The sequence below is a fragment of the Capricornis sumatraensis genome, chromosome 6 (assembly GCF_032405125.1).
Source record: "Capricornis sumatraensis isolate serow.1 chromosome 6, serow.2, whole genome shotgun sequence".
In the NCBI taxonomy this organism is placed as follows: Eukaryota; Metazoa; Chordata; class Mammalia; order Artiodactyla; family Bovidae; genus Capricornis; species Capricornis sumatraensis.
In genome coordinates, this window is record NC_091074.1 from 115,246,696 (window position 1) to 115,259,675 (window position 12,980).

At 47.3% G+C, this 12,980-nt stretch overlaps 1 protein-coding gene across 3 annotated transcripts in view; it reads right to left on the reverse strand.

Moving 5' to 3' along the window:
• The window catches only part of ASTN2 (astrotactin 2), a 1,028,625-nt gene that overhangs the window by 722,365 nt on the left and 293,280 nt on the right, over window positions 1–12,980 (reverse strand). For 2 of the 3 annotated variants that reach the window (XM_068974207.1, XM_068974206.1), the window contains exon 4: window positions 1,138–1,290. The exons of the other annotated variant lie outside the window; for it this stretch is intronic. In XM_068974207.1, the coding sequence (XP_068830308.1) occupies window positions 1,138–1,290 (153 nt within the window). The remainder of the gene's footprint in view (window positions 1–1,137; window positions 1,291–12,980) is intronic. 3 annotated transcript variants of the gene reach the window in all.

The following is a 12,980-nucleotide window of genomic DNA, read 5'->3' on the forward strand; positions in this document are numbered from 1 at the left end:
AACGGTATGGAAAAGAACATGGAGGTGGAAACACACGGATTTAGAAGCACAGCACAGAGACTGGCATTCTGCACTGGCCTCAAAGGCCATTTTCATAAGCGCGAACATTTCTGTAGACAATGGACAACCTCTGAAGCCAGGGAAGGAGGAGAGCAACATAATCAGAACCAAGTTATAGGCACTAGGGAAGTAAGAGTCAAGAGGAAGAATGACTGGCTGGAGATCATGGCGTGGACAGAAGGATGAAGTTGAGTTTGGGAGGTTAGGCAATGATGGGGGTGGCGGTTGCCGCAGACACAAAGTCACCTGTGAGGTCAGAGGAAGAAGGAGATGGTGATGACGCTGATGATGATAATGATGGGGAGGAAGGGAGGAGGGAGAAGGACAGATCTACTTTTTGATTGTATGCTGGCTGGCACTGTGCTGAGTGAGATGTTATGGCAAGCCAGGCAGAGACGAGTGGCTTGGAAAAGTGAAGAAACTGCCCCAAAGTGTTAGGTAACAGCAGAACCAAAATCTGAATCTAGTCTGTCTAACTTGCAGCACTCCTACTTTGACCACTAGATTCTCCAGGCAATGAAAGAGGCGGTCCAAACCCTGCTCTGTGACCCCCATCTGAGAATGTCTCCCATGAGCACATCCTATCGCACACTCTCCAAAATGACACCAGTTCAGTTCAGTCGCTCAGTATGACCAAAATGACACCCGTTGAGTTCAGTCGCTCAGTATGACCAAAATGACACCCGTTGAGTTCAGTCGCTCAGTACGACCAAAATGACACCAGTTCAGTTCAGTCGCTCAGTACGACCAAAATGACACCAGCCACACTTGAAGTGTAGCCTGCTGCTGCGCTGGGCACGGTCCACAGATTGATGCTAATCTTCCCAACCGCTCTAGGAGATGGCAATTCATTCCCACTCTCAGAGGAGGAGGCTGGGGCCCAGAGAGGGGACCTTTACACCCAGGGACACAGGTCCTCTTTCTGCAGGGCCTCAGATGAGATGACCTCGGGGAGACAGTGGCGTGGGTTCTGTGAGCAGAGGAAAGCCGGGGGAAGAGGGCACCGTTCTTCCTGGCACCTTCAGAACCTGGGCAGAGCCGGTAGACATCCTGGCCAGAGATGCCCGGGGGACCTACCTCGGGGCCTGCTTCTCCTCTTCCGCCTCCCTGCTGAGACGCTGCGTGGTGCTGACTGCAGCTGACCGATCTCGATGGGCGTGTTCGCACGGAAACTGTCCTTGAACTTCTGCATCAGGGACTCCACTGGCTCCTGCGTCGCCTCAGCCGCTGCTGCAGGGTGGGCAATGGGGCTAAAGTTAGGGCTTGGCTCACCCTCAGGCCCTGGAGAACTGGGCTTGGGCCCCCCATCCCCTGTGTGTCTGGAGCTCCCTCCCAGACCCAGTGACGATGCAGGAGTCAGGGACGCCAGGAAAGATGAATCTAATACCCGGCACGTTTATTGATGCCACACCTAATATGTTTTTAAGGGCACCACCCCCATGCCCTTGAGATATGATGGTGAACACCATCCATGATTCCAAGAATCCACAGCTTGGTAGGACACATATCGAGGCATTGCCAACACCTTGCAATACTCCTGTGATAGGAGAATACAGAGTACTATAGGAGCACCAAGAAGGTCGGCTCACCCATCCTGGGAGTCAAGGTGGGCTTCCTGGAGGAGACAATACCTCCACCGAGGCCTTAAACATGGTTAGGAATTAGCAGATAAGATAGGGTGGAATTGCTGAGAAGATCTGGGATAAGAGAGTGCCCTGGGGGGAAGAAGAAGCATGTGCACAGACCCGAAGCCAGAAAGAACACAGTGCTTGAGTAAATGGAAGAAGCTCTGTGTGGCTGCGGTGGAGCCTGGGCAGAGCAGATGAGGCAGCAGAGGCCAGATCACCTTGAGAGCCACCTTGTGGAGTTAAAGATTTTTATCCCAAAGGCAAAAGGTTATGGTCGAAAGGTTTTAAAGAGGAAATTGGTATGCTCCAGTTAAGGCCCTGTGATAACAATTGCTAACCAGAGTGTGGAGTACACACACAGAGGCAAGGAGAAAGGCGAGCCAGAGGCTTTTGCAGGAGCCAGCCAGAGACAAGGAAGCCTGAACCAGAGCAGTGTCAGGAAAGGCAGACAGCAGCCCTGGGGCGAACGTCATTTCAGGAGAATGGTGGCTGAGCTGGTAAAGAATCCGCCTGCAATGTGGGAGACCAGGGTTCAATCCCTGGGTTGGGAAGATCCCCTGGTGAAGGGAACGGCTACCCACTATGGTATTCTGGCCTGGAAAATTCCATGGACTGTGCAGTCCATGGGGTCGCAGAGTCAGACACAACTGATTGACTTTCACATACACACACTATGGTGCTGGGATACACAGACTGCTTGGTACAAGAGCCCCATTTCACTAAGGGAAACTGAAGTTCCCCCAAACAAGGCATCCAACTTGCTCTAAGCTACCAAGCAGTAGAGTCAAGCCTTCTAAACCCCACTCCAATGTTCCATTTGTTTCAATACCCTCCAAGGAGCTTCCGGTAGCCACATTTTCAGAAATTTCCAAATTGAGTCTGGTAGAAAGTTACAGGCAATGGACAGAGTGATGTCAAAAGGGCAGAAGGGGAAAAAAAAAAGTTGAGGATAAAAGTAAAAAAAAAAAAACAAAAAAACACAGAACTTAAGAAGGAAGCAGAGAACCAACATAAAAGAAGAGGAGAGGAAATGAGAAAGAAGAAAAGGAGACTGGCTGAATGGTCTCTGGGCCTTTGTTCTGAGAAATCCCCAAAGACAGTCCCGACTTTGAAATCTTCAGACTCAGCCCTCCCTCCACTGACATCTCCAGAGGCCGGGAAAGTTCTTCAGTTTAAGCCACCTGCTGTGTGATGACAAGGAACGGGATGTGCTAAAGATTCCTGTTTCTTTGATGGGCCTTTTCCAGAGTGGACAAAGAAGGCTTCTGAACATCCCAACACCAATTTTAAGGAGATCCTGTTTTCTCAGGAAGTTTTATCAGCTTAGACACAAATGTGTCTGCAGGGCACAAATGTGTCCTACCCAAAGGGCTGGTTTGGGTATCAGCTTGGACACAAATGTGTCCTATCCAAAGGGCTGGTTTGGGTATCAGCTTAGACACAAATGTGTCCTACCCAAAGGGCTGGTTTGGGTATCAGATGCTGAGAAACCTCATCTTCAGGGACATAGAGGGAAATCTCAGCTTGCTAAGGAAAAGACAATGGACAATACAAGTGGCCCTGTGGTATATATGCCTCTTTTGATGTCCGTATCCCCAGGTATCTCAGTTAAGTCTACTTAAAGGTGAGCCAAGAAGAAAGTTCCAAACACAGGTCCACTACTCCAAGCCTATGATACAGAATCCTCCAGCAAAAGCCTACAATCCCTTCTGAGAAGTATAGTCATGCCCAATCCTGATGCTTTAAACCTGGAAAGGAGACTGATCTACACAAAACTGTCAGAACTGGGCTATCCTGCGGTCCAAAGTCCAGAGTAAGTCACAGTCTGTAATCCACCAAGGTTGGAGGAGGGGCGGGACTCATACATATCTGTGAAATCCAGGGTTTCATTCATCTCCACACTCATTCATTCCTTCTATGGTATTTTCAGAAAATATGTCTTGGTCTGCTTGGGCTTACATAACAAAAATCATAGACTGGATAATGTAAACTGGTCAGATTCTCATTTGAAGATGGCTCCTTCTTACTGTTTGTCCACGTGGGATTTTCTCAGTGTATCCATGTTGAGAGGGAAATGGGGACAGAAAGAGAGAGAGAGAAAGGGAAGTAGATGTCTTCCTCTTCTTATGAGGACACAAACCCTATTTAATTAGGGCCCCAACCTTATTTTCTCACTGAATTTTAATGACCTATCAAAAGCCTTGTCTCCAATACAGACACACTGGGGGTTAGGTCTACAATATGTGAATTGTGGAATACAGGGCTCAGTCTATAGCAGACTACATTTGGAGATGGGACCTTTAGAATGTAATTAAGATTAATGAGACAATAAAATTGGGGCCCTAATCATATAGCATGGTGGCGTTCAGTTCAGTTCAGTTCAGTCGCTCAGTCGTGTCCGACTCTTTGCAACCCCATGAATTGCAGCACGCCAGGGCCTCCCTGTCCATCACCAACTCCTGGAGTTCACTCCAACTCATGTCCATCGAGTCTGTGATGCCATCCAGCCATCTCATCCTCTGTCATCCCCTTCTCCTCCTTCCTGTTCCCAATCCCTCCCAGCATCAGGAACTTTTCCAATGGGTCAACTCTTCGCATGAGGTAGCCAAAGTATTGGAGTTTCAGCTTCAGCATCAGTCCTTCCAATGAACATTCAGGACTGATTTCCTTTAGGATGGACTGGTTGGATCTCCTGGCAGTCCAAGGGACTCAAGAGTCTTCTCCAACGCCACAGTTCAAAAACATCAATTCTTCGGTGCTCAGCTTTCTTCACACTCCAACTCTCACATCCATACATGACCACTGGAAAAACCATAGCCTTGAGCAGACGGACCTTTGTTGGCAAAGTAATATCTCTGCTTTTCAATATACTATCTAGGTTGGTCATAACTTTCCTTCCAAAGAGTAAGCGTCTTTTAATTTCATGGCTGCAGTCACAATCTGCAGTGATTTTGGAGCCCCCCAAAATAAAGTCTGACACTGTTTCCACTGTTTCCCCATCTATTTCCCATGAAGTGATGGGACCAGATGCCATGATCTTCGTTTTCTCAATGTTGAGCTTTAAGCCAACGTTTTCACTTTCCTCTTTCATTTTCATCAAGAGGCTTTTTAGTTCCTCTTCACTTTCTGCCATAAGGGTGGTATCATCTGCATATCTGAGGTTATTGATATTTCTCCTGGCAATCCTGATTCGGGCTTGTGCTTCGTCCAGGCAAGCGTTTCTCATGATGTACTCTATAGAAGTTAAATAAGCAGGGTGACAATATACAGCCTTGACGTACTCCTTTTCCTATTTGGAACCAGTCTGTTGTTCCATGTCCAGTTCTAACTGCTGCTTCCTGACCTGCATATAGGTTTCTCAAAAGGCAGGTCAGGTGGTCTGGTATTCCTATCTCTTTCAGAATTTTCCACAGTTTATTGTGATCCACACAGTCAAAGGCTTTGGCATAGTCAATAAAGCAGAAATAGATGTTTTTCTGGAACTCTCTTGCTTTTTCCATGATCCAGCGGATGTTGGCAATTTGATCTCTGGTTCTACTGCCTTTTCTAAAACCAGCTTGAACATCTGAAAGTTCATGGTTCATGTGCTACTGAAGCCTGGCTTGGAGAATTTTGAGCATTACTTTACTAGCATGTGAGATGAGTGCAATTGTGTGGTAGTTTGAGCATTCTTTGGCATTGCCTTTCTTTGGAATTGGAATGAAAACTGATCTTTTCCAGTCCTGTGGCCACTGCTGAGTTTTCCAAATTTGCTGGCATATTGAGTGTGGCATTTTCATAGCATCATCTTTCAGGATTTGAAAGAGTTCAACTGGAATTCCATCACCTCCAGTAGCTTTGTTCATAGTGATGCTGTCTAAGGCCCACTTGACTTCATATTCCAGGATTTCTGGCTCTAGGTGAGTGATCACACTATCATGATTATCTGGGCCATGAAGATCTTTTTTGTACAGTTCTTCTGTGTATTATTGCCACCTCTTCTTAATATCTTCTGCTTCTGTTAGGTCCATACCATTTCTGTCCTTCATTGAGCCTATCTTTGCATGAAATGTTCCCTTGGTATCTCTAATTTTCTTGAAGAGATCTCTAGTCTTTCCCATTCTGTTGTTTTCCTCTATTTCTTTGCATTGATTGCTGAGGAAGGCTTTCTTATCTCTCCTTGCGATTCTTTGGAACTCTGCATTCAGATGGTTATATCTTTCCTTTTCTCCTTTGCTTTTCGCTTCTCTTCTTTTCACTGCTATTTGTAAGGCCTCCTCAGCCAGCCGTTTTGCTCTTTTGCATTTGTTTTCCATGGGGATGGCCTTGATCCCTGTCTCCTGTACAATGTCATGAACCTCCATCCATAGTTCATCAGGCACTCTGTCTATCAGATCTAGTCCCTTAAATCTATTTTTCACTTCCACTGTATAATCATAAGGGATTTGATTTAGGTCTACCTGAATGGTCTAGTGGTTTTCTCCACTTTCTTCATTTTAAGTCTGAATTTGGCAATAAGGAGTTCACGATCTGAGCCACAGTCAGCTTCCAGTCTTGTTTTTGCCGACTGTATAGAGTTTCTCCATCTTTGGCTGCAAAGAATATAATCAATCTGATTCCGGTGTTGACCATGTGGTGATGTCCATGTGTAGAGTCTTCTCTTGTGTTGTTGGAAGAGAGTGCTTGTTATGACCAGTGCGTTCTCTTGGCAAAACTCAAGAAGAGAAATATTTCCCCCATCCCCCTTGCAGACAGCAAGAGAAGGTGGCCATTTACACGGCACAAAGAGAGCCTTCAGGAGAACTCGACCATGATGACGCCCTCCAGAGCTGGGGAAGAGTAAACGTCTGCTGTTTAAGCCCCCCAGTGCATGGTCTTTTGCTATGGCGGGTCTAGGAGACTAAATCACAGTCACATTGGGAGTTAAGGCTTCAGCATATGCATTTGAGGGGGACATAAACTTTCGGTCCATAACAGGGTATGATGGTAGAAACAACAACAAATAAAACCCCCCTGTGGTACTCACCAAGTGGACCGGAAGACCAACAGTAATGACGTGAATGACAAGAGAAATGCAACATTTGCCAGTAATACGTACCAAAATGGAGAAGTGAAAGATGATATAAAGGGCTGTGTTGGAGGGATATGCCTTTGTCTAGGAAAGCCATAGAAATTTGTTTCAAGGACGTGAGCAGCATGACTAAGATCTGGCAAGAGTATGAGTTAATCAGGTGAAAAGGGAGCTGCCGGTGGGGCTGCAGGGGCAGAAAGCAGAGGGGTCAGAAGAAAGAGTCTAAACAAAGACCCCATGGGGAGCAGAAATGTGGAAGGGGCTCCAATCACCCCTGCAGCTGAAAAGCTGAAAGCAAGTGGTATGAGATCATCTAGAGAGGTAGGAAATCCCAGTACTAACACTAACCTTGACCTTCACCCTAACCCTCACTCTTCTGGGTCTTATCAAGGAGAGAACACGGTGAAGGTTTTAGGTGGCAGATCTTCACTGAGGGAAGATGCCTCTGGTGGTAGCAAGAAGAACTCACTGGAGAAGGTCAGAAACAGAAGTGAGAAGGCCAAGTAGGAAGGTGGTGTCAGAGCACAGAAGTCCGTATATGAGATGTATGTGATCTAATCCATGTATGAGATGCTAGAGTAGCAGAGGTGGAGACAGAAATAAAGGAGATGGATCAGGAGAGAGCAGAGACAGAAATGGCAGAGTGGTGGAGACAGAGCAAGGGGGGAATGTGAGAGCTATTTTGTAGGAGGAACTCCTACAGGAGTGGTGACTGACTGCAAAGAGAGGATAAGGGAGAGGGAGGTAGAGAGGATGACTCCGGTTCTGGCAGAAGGGGCACCTCTCAATGAGAGGAGAGACATCGCAAGAGAAATGAATGTGAGTTTCGTTTTAGGGAAGAGTACTTGATGCCTCCCAGATGTCTGCGTGGAGAAGGGTTGAGTAGATGTGGGTCTTGTACTCACCAGGGAGAACCCAGACTCTACGGAGGCTCTACACATGCATTCTTTAAAGAGGTAGAAAGGGAGTGTGTGTAATGATTAAGAACATTAGCTTCTGACACAGTGCAGGCCGTGGAACACAGACCCACTCCTGACCTGCACTATCTGATCTCTCTTTCACCCCTAGACCCATCTTCCAACCACGGGTTCGTTCTTCTCTTTGGTTTCCTGGAGGCAGACCCTCAACGGGCTACTCTGCAGGTCTTCGTTATCTGGCTATTGGTTGAGTTCTCCCAGGGAGATGGCCTGGAAGGATCTGGGAGGAGGAGGTTTGAGAGGATGTCTTCCCTTGCTCCTTTCCTGTTTCCACATCACATTTCTGATAGAGACTGGGACCCTCGGGGCTTCTCTGGTGGCTCAGATGGTAAACAATCCACCTGCAATGCAGGAGACCTGGGCTCGATCCCTGGATTGGGACGAACCCCTGGAGAAGAGAATGGCAACCCACTCCAGTATTACTGCCCAGAGAATCCCAGGGACAGAGAAACGAGGCAGGCTACAGTCCATGGGGTCACAAAGAGTCATCAAATGACTGACCCTTCACAATCATCTTCTGCCATGGCCCCTTTTCCACAACCAGTTCTCAGGGACTCTAATAAAACCATGCCCTCTCCCTGCCCCTTCAGTTCTAGGAGTTAGTAGTGGGCTTCCTGATACTTATTTTTTCCTGGTTTCTCCCCATTGATTCTCTGCATTCTGACTATTCTCTATAAACAGTCACTTTGTTGAATTTCTCCTAAAAATCCCATTGGAGGACGCCTTCTTTGCCCAGCTGGAACCTCGACTGATACGTCATCACTTTTCATCGTGGCTCTGACATTCAGCCACTCCAAAAGGTCAGCCTCTTCCTATCCTGTTATTTCTGCTTTATTTTCTCCTAAGCTGATGCCAATCTGACCAGCTGGGCGAAGAGGAAGATACACAGAGAGGCAAGGTTTGCTCCCCTGGGCTGCAGGGGTTTCTGATCCCGACCATAGCAAATCCTATCCATCTGTTTGGCTGCTCTTGCCTTGGTGACGGTGCCAGGAGCCCAGACAGGCTTAGAGCGGGAAGTGCGTATGCAAACCCCTCCATGGCCTCTTTCATCCTCGGTAACACTCTCTGCCGCCCCCGTCCCTCTCAATCCCATCCGGTAGCTCTATCAATATCAATATATCAAGTTGTCCAAACAAGCCACATTACCTCCTGGTACCCGCTGAGCTCTGCCTCCCCAGAGCAGCAAAATGCTCACCCGTCGCCTGGATGAATGCAACAGATGGTACTTAATCTGAGCATCGCGGCAGGCCCGGGAAAGGGAGGGGAGGAGGGGGAAGCGGTCTCTTTCTAATTGACATATGAGAGATTGTCAAGCTTAATGGGAATGAACCGCTGGGGCTTGAGGAGACTGAAGCCCCAGCCCCCAAGCCAAGATGGAGAAAAAAGAAGAGGAAAAAGGTGCAGGGAGGAGGCAGATGAAGCAGGAATGGAAAGGGAAGCTGTGCTCTGCAATCAAGGTCAGGCTGTGCAAACGGAGAGACGGAAGAGTGGAAAGGACATGAGAGAGCTGGAAAAATAATAAAGAGAAGGAAAAGGAAGGATATGGAGGACAGGGGAGGAGACAGAGACAGTGAGAGGAGGGTGAAGACAAGGCAGACCCGAGTGCCTCTGCAGAGGCATAAAGGTTGTGCTGGTTTTCAGACACCAGGCAAGGTTCAGCCTGATACTTCCCCCTACAGAACAGGCACTGCCTGCCCTGTCTACAGTGGTATTCACCAAGGCCATGTTCAAACACTCATGCACTCTTCTCTCTCCAACACAGACTGTGAGGTCTACCACTGAAACTTGTCTGGGTTTGGGTTCAAGTTTCTGTATCAGCTTTATCATCATCCTCTTTAATATTTCTAGATTCATCCAGTCTATTTATAAAGAAAACTCATGATTCTGGAAAAATTCACCAATTCTCTGCCAGGCAAGGAGGCTGACTTTTTTTTTTTTTTTTTAAATGTTTGCTCACTTATTCCTCCTAACAGCTTTGAAAAGTGTCATTAGCTATTTAGAAATGAGGAAATTGAGGCCTGAAGAAGTTAAATAGTCTCCGACGGTCACACCCTTGAAAATGGCAGAGCTGGGATTTAGACTCAGGTTATGACTGGTGGTTCAGATGTTGGAGAATCTTTCTGCAATGCAAGAGACCCAGGTTCAGTCCCTGAGTCTGGAAGATCCCCTGGAGAAGGGAATGGCTACCCACTCCAGTACTCTTGCCTGGGGAATTCCCTGGACAGAGGAGCCTGGCGGGCTACAGTCCATGGGGTTGCGGAGTCAGACAGGACTGAGGGACTAACACTTCACCTTCACTATGACTCAGAACCCGGCTCCATTCACTATTCCACCCTACACATACCCTTCCTGGCCTGCCTGGTGGACAGACATGGATATCCTAGTCTTTGAGTTTGGAGATGACTTCTTTGAGCCTGGAAAGTAACTCTGACAGCTTAGCCACCCGTCTTAAATCAACTGGACAAGAGTCCCCTGCAACCTGGTCCTGGCTGGAGCCAGGGGCTCACCTTGGCTGAAGTCCGACCTGCTTTGCCAAGGAACCTTATTCAGTGTCGATGGTCAAGACTGTCCGGCCTGGAGGGCCTAGACTCAGCTCATGGCCCATGCCGTCAGTTCCATCGCCCTACAGAACTACGTTCAGAGAACCAACCAACAGGTAGGCATCACTAGTCCATACTGCCTCGTGAAAAGTCTGAGAAAGTCTCCTCAAGTTCCAGTGTCGGCTCTGCCAGTGAATGACGGAGCCACTCCCTTCTCATTTACAACCCTCAGTTTCTCTAAACGTCTGCTGGGTTTGGGGGAGTATTAAATGTAGTTATGATATAAACTGTCTAACAGAGCTTCTAGAATGTAGTAAGTGATCAAGGCAGCTTCCTCTCACTCTTCAGCTTCACGATTGCTCAGTTCATTCATCCATCCATCCATCCACTTAGTCACTCACTGAAAGGCATCTGCGATATAAGATACCTACTCTGAACATCACTTCAGGTGTCTATTTCCCCTTTTACTCAGATGTGAAAACAGAGGCACCAAGAGACAAAGTCATCAAAAAAAACGTCAGCAGTGGAACAAGGTCCAGCACTGAGGTCTCCAATTTCTGCATCCAGTTTCCCCAAAGTATAGCATAATATTCATCTCAGACCTTGGGGTGGTCAATTTTACGTGTCAACTTCACAAAGCTGTAATACCCAGCTATTTAGCCAAACAGCTCCCTAGATGTTTCTGTGAAGACATTATTTAGATGAGATGAATACTTTAATTAGTAAATTTTGAGTAAGATGGCCCTCTCTAACACACATGGCCTTCATCCGGTTAGCTGAAGGCCTCACCAGAAAAAAGGAAGAAAGGAACTCTGCTAGCAGACTGCCTTCAGACCTGGGCTGCAACAACTCTTCCCTGGATTTCTAGTCTCCTGAGTGAGTGAGTGAGTGAAAGTCGCTCAGTTGTGTCCAACTTGTTGTGACCCCATGGACTGTAGCCCACCAGGCTCCTCTGTCCACGGAATTCTCTAGGCAAGAATACTGGAGTGAGTTGCCATTTCCTTCTCCAGGGGATCTTCGAGAGCCAGGGATCAAACCCAGGTCTCCTGCACTGCAGGCAGACTCTGTACCATCTGAGGCCCCAGAGAAGCCCCCTCTAACCTCCTAGCCTCCCCTGAAAATACTGGACCTGTCAGTCTCCACAACACATGAGAAGATTCCTTAAATCGCAACAGACTGAAAGATAACTAGGATGTATCTAACCAATAGACGATGTACGGATATGACTATGGATATGAATGTGGATATATAGGGCTTCCCAGGTGGCGCCAGTGGTAAAGAACCTGGGTGCCAATGCAGGAGAGACGAGAGACACGGGTTCCATCCCTGGGGCAGGAGGATCCCCTGGAGAAGGAAATGGCAACCTACTCCATTATTCTCGCCTGGAAAATCCCCATGGACAAAGGAGCCTGGCGGGCTACAGTCCATCGGGTCGCAGAGTTGGACACAACTGATCGACTAAGCACAGCCCAGGCAATCAGAGAAGGCAGCCCGGACACGAAGAACACTTCGGCTAGGAAGATCTGGGAGAGAAGGAAAGAGCCATCAAATCTGGAAGGTGTGAGAATCCAGTTCCAGAACCCAACATTCCCTCTCATACAGGAATCATCTTTTCAATAAAGAATAGAGAAGTAGCAAAGAAAACAGCCAGGGTTCCCTAACCAGCTGAGAATGCTTCACGACTAGAATAAATTTAAAACTCACGTACACATTGTTTTTTTTAAACTGACCAGCTCTTCCCAGTTCTCAGGGATAAAAACTGATGGATAGAATTTTCTCACTTTTTAGTTTTCTCTTCCACGAATGCTCTTAAACCTTTGGTGCCTGGCACAACTTATCTTCAAACAAGTGCCTGCAGACAAGACAAATGAACAAACAGCAACAAATACAAACTGAAACACTTGGGACTAGCCTTTCCTTATATATATGATCTTGGGTCTGTCAGTTAATACTGCAGATTTGTAGGGCGGTAATCATTTCTGCTGGAGAACTGCACTGAGTTTGAATGATGGAATTAAATGCAGCAATATTTTCTTTTGCTCTGTTAAAAACACAATACCTTCCAGGTTCCATAGTTCCTAGCCAGGACACAGATGGTCTCGAAGATTCCTTCCAGCTCTGTGGCCTTGTAGTTATAAATGTAAATGAAAAGTGCTTTCAACAAGATGAATACAATGACCACAGGCTTAACTGCATGCGTCAGTCTGCAAAGCACTTTGACCTCTCTCAACTAACAGTGTGTGTGTGTGTGTGTGTGTGTGTGTGTGTGTGTATGTGTGTGTGTGTGTCTCTGTGTGTCTGTGTGTCTGCGTGTGTCTGTGTCTCTGTGTGTGTGTGTGTGTGTGTGTGTGTGTGTGTGTGTGTGTGTTATTTGCTCAGTCATGTCTGATTCTTTGCAAACCCACAGACTGTAGCCCACCAGGCTCCTCTGTCCATGGAATTCTCCAGAGCAAAATACTGGACTGAGTAGCCATTCCCGTCTACAGGGGATCATCCTGATTCTGGGGTCAAACCGAGGTCTCCTGCATTGCAGGCAGATTCTTCACTGTCTGAGCCACCAGAGAAGCCCAGTGCTGTCTTTACTACATCAGGACCATAGAGGCAGAGGAGTTTTCCAGAGGATGGGCTGGAGTTTACACCAAAAATCAACAAGTCCTGTTCAAGGGAGGAAGGATCAAGCAACTAGACAGGCTGGGCCAGACTTCCTGGTCACTTTATTAACACC